A 3,501-nucleotide genomic window follows, 5' to 3' on the forward strand; every position below is an offset into this window, starting at 1 on the left:
GCGGCGGGCAGCCGTGGGGGAGGCGGAGCCCGAGGAGCAGGAGGAGGCGGTAACGGTGATGGCGGCAGACGCCGAGCACATCGAGATGGGAGCACCGCCAATGCCAAGCGCCGACGAGGCCGCCGCCGCCGCTGCCTTCGCAGGTCAGGGCGGGCAGCGCTCCCTCAGCCCGCCCGGGGCTCCCCCAACCCGGGCTCCGGCCCCCGCACAGCCCCCGGGGCTCAGCTGGGACAGCGAGCTCACTCAGGGAGCGCTCCCACCCCCTCGCCGAATCCCACACTCCGCCCCTTCACACGCAGTAAAGAGCGGGAGGCGCCCGCTGCGCCGGAGCCGCGGCCCCGTGTCTCCACAGTCAAGCGCCCCCAGTCCCACGGCAGGGTCGTGCAGCCGAGCTGCGGTGCCACAGAGGCCGGAGCTCTTCGCCTGCCCCAGCGGCTGTTGTTCTTTCACCCTCATCCCACGTGGGAACCCAGAGATTTGAGCCAGGCCAAGCGCTGAACACCACAGAAACGCTGGGCTGTGCGTTTGTCAGCTCTTAGCTGGGCGACGTGCACAGGTCATGGCACCATGGGAATTCATACATGACGGAGGCAGAGTCTGTTGTTCAATTTATCCTGATGTCTGCCGGTCACCCCTATTTAAATAAAAGCACCACAGCTCGGAGTATCCCTGGTACAGGTGCCGTACTTATTTTCCCCTTAGTTCATCACACGCTGATAGTGACTGCCTTGGTTTCATGAAGGTTAAAGCCTGTTGAACCCAAAGATTAATAGAAATCAGAAAGATTGTGTTCATAACAACTTACAGGTGCCATGAAAAATGAAATTAATTTAGAACAGGAAGGAAGAAGGAATTTTTCAGATGTTCATCAGGCTCTCTGCATGAAGTAGAAAATTAAATTAACCCTGTTTTACATTCCAGAAGTCACCACAGTGACAGTAGCCAACGTGGGGGCCTCTGCAGACAATGTTTTCACCACATCTGTGGCCAATGCAGCTTCAATTTCAGGACATGTGTTGGTAAGTCTGTGCTTTCATTTGAGGGCCTTGACAAAGTTTGTCAGTGTAAATGAAGAGCTGTAGTAAGGTGAAAGACTTGTTTTCATTGTAATATCCAGGCATTAAACTACAAACCCATGAGCTGGGGGACATACGGGGTTTTATTCCTAACTTTTTTCCTTTTCCAACCCCACATATTCGTCTGGTAAGAGAACTGGTGACCTGGAACAGAAATCTTTGAATTTGCTTCAGGGACTCAAAAATTAACCTAATAACTGCCATACTGATTGGAGTTTTGGGGTGCCTGTGAAATATGTTTGTGTTGAAGTGTTTTAATCAATTTAAACTCTTTATTTCTTCTGCAGTCTGGGAGAACAGCCCTCCAAATTGGGGACAGCTTGAACCCTGAGAAAGCCACTCTGATAGTGGTGCACACGGATGGCAGCATCGTCGAAACCACTGGGATCAAGGGGCCTTCAACACCTCTCACACCAGGTATGGGTCACTCTCCCAGAGGGATGGCTTCTACTCCACTCATCTTTCTGGAATCTAAAAATATGTGCATAATTTTATAAGGATGCTTTTCCCTCTTTTAAAAATTATAAAGTTGTTCAGATTGGAAAAGACTTTTAAGATATCAAATCTTCACACAGTATTTTGTGTATTTCTTGGGAATGAAAGAATGCTTTTTTTTTTCCCTGTCAGAAATGTGTTTAATTTCCTCATTCTTTGCCCTAACCCTGGCAAAGAAGCTGCTTGAAAAATCTTACCCTGTAACCGGGCTTTCTACACCCATCCCACCCCCAAGGGCACACATAATTTTAACATGGTTAATAAAAATCTGAGTCTTCCAGTTCTGCACGTGTTCTTTCCAAGGCTCCTGGAACACATTTTCATGTCCATTCAGGCTGATACTTTAGTGTCTCTGTCTCCGATGTTTTGTTCAGGGCTGCCTGGCAGTTTCCTTGCTGCCCACGAGATGGCGCAGCAAACCTTCAGTGCTCTAGAGCTTCCCACAGGATGGGCTCTGGGAAGGGGAATCTCCAGCCGGCTCCTTACACCATAGCTTACACGTGGTGTAAGGATCAGGTCACAATCTCAGTGTTTATTCCCTGTTAGAGCTTGTTTCCTCGGGTCCTCTTTGCTTAATTATCAGCCCTTCTCAGTTCATTCAGGCTGAGCTTTTTTGTGCTGCTTCATTGTGGGGGTGTTCCAGCTGCTGTAGAACATGGGATGAAACACCACTCTGCCTTTTGGTTGCTGACACCTTTCTTTTCTCTTTCCTGCAAGGACCGCAGTCTCCTCCTACTCCTTTGACAGCTGTCCAGGGGAAAAGCGGAACCAAGTACAACTGGGACCCGTCTGTGTACGAGAACGAGCTCCCGGTGCGGTGCCGGAATATCAGTGGCATTCTGTACAAGAACAGGCTGGGCTCAGGTAACTGCCACCGGGCTGAGGGGTGGCACAGCTCCTTCTCTTCCTTCTCTACTCTTCTTTTAATCAGGCTGATCATGACAGGAAAAAAAACCAAGAGAGTTTCCAAGACAGCCCAGTGCCTTTTGATTTTACTGTTCCCTTTTGTTTTGCTTTTTCTTCAGAGGCTTTTTAACTTTTTCCTAAACCTGCATATATCCAGGCTGCCATGCAGTGAGTCTCCTCAGTAATAGGCTGACTCCTTTAATGATTTTTTTGTCTCATGAGTAGACTTGTGTTTTTGCAAAACTCTGAAGAATCCCTGCTGGAATGCAAATAGTATTTTCTCTTCGTGGAGATCCTGAGCTCTTCCTCTTGTCTTTTATCCCTATGGGGAAGCTGCAGCAGAAATTGCCAGCCAGCCTGGCTGCCCAGTGCAGTGCTTGCTTTGTGGATAGAAAGTTTTCTTTTAAACTCACCACAAACACAAAAAAGATCAGAAATTTCAGTGCACGTTGAGGAAATACTTAAATATGTGGTGTTTGTCCAATAAAGACTTTTCTTTCTTGTGGAGGAGTAATTTTTACAGCCTTTTGAGACCCAGAGTTGGAGCTCTGAACATGCCCAGTCATTGTCACAGCCATGATAATAAATGGATGTAGTTACCCAAGAGCAATGGGCATATCTAGTAGTTCTTACAGATTAGCTGCTCTGTTGTCCAGCAATTTTCATATTTTCTTCTTTAGAGAAGTGGCAGAATTATCGTTAACCTGGACTAACAATGTATTTTGTTGCGTTACTTCAGGAGGCCGGGGCAGGTGCATTAAGCAAGGGGACAACTGGTACAGCCCCACGGAGTTCGAAGCCATGGCGGGGCGAGCCAGCAGCAAGGACTGGAAGAGGAGCATCCGCTACGCTGGGCGGCCCCTGCAGTGCCTTATCCACGTAAGGTTAAGTTTGCTCCCTCCTTTCTGCAGGAAGGGGCAGCTGGAGCCAGGTGCTGATGGCACCAGGAGCAGTGCTTGGTTTGGTTGAGGGGCAGTGATGTAGGGGAATTGGTTTTGATATGTCTCAAATAGCACACTGGGAA

At 48.8% G+C, this 3,501-nt stretch overlaps 1 protein-coding gene across 1 annotated transcript in view; it reads left to right on the forward strand.

Moving 5' to 3' along the window:
• The first annotated feature begins 9 nt into the window (after window positions 1-9).
• The window catches only part of DEAF1 (DEAF1 transcription factor), a 19,224-nt gene continuing 15,732 nt past the window's right edge, over window positions 10-3,501 (forward strand). The window contains 7 exon segments of the mRNA XM_031061499.1: window positions 10-143; window positions 922-1,019; window positions 1,364-1,493; window positions 2,289-2,435; window positions 2,635-2,645; window positions 3,217-3,256; window positions 3,259-3,356. Of these exon segments, the coding sequence (XP_030917359.1) occupies window positions 59-143; window positions 922-1,019; window positions 1,364-1,493; window positions 2,289-2,435; window positions 2,635-2,645; window positions 3,217-3,256; window positions 3,259-3,356 (609 nt within the window). The 5' untranslated portion in view covers window positions 10-58.

The sequence above is a fragment of the Geospiza fortis genome, unplaced genomic scaffold (assembly GCF_000277835.1).
Source record: "Geospiza fortis unplaced genomic scaffold, GeoFor_1.0 scaffold450, whole genome shotgun sequence".
NCBI lineage: Eukaryota > Metazoa > Chordata > Aves > Passeriformes > Thraupidae > Geospiza > Geospiza fortis.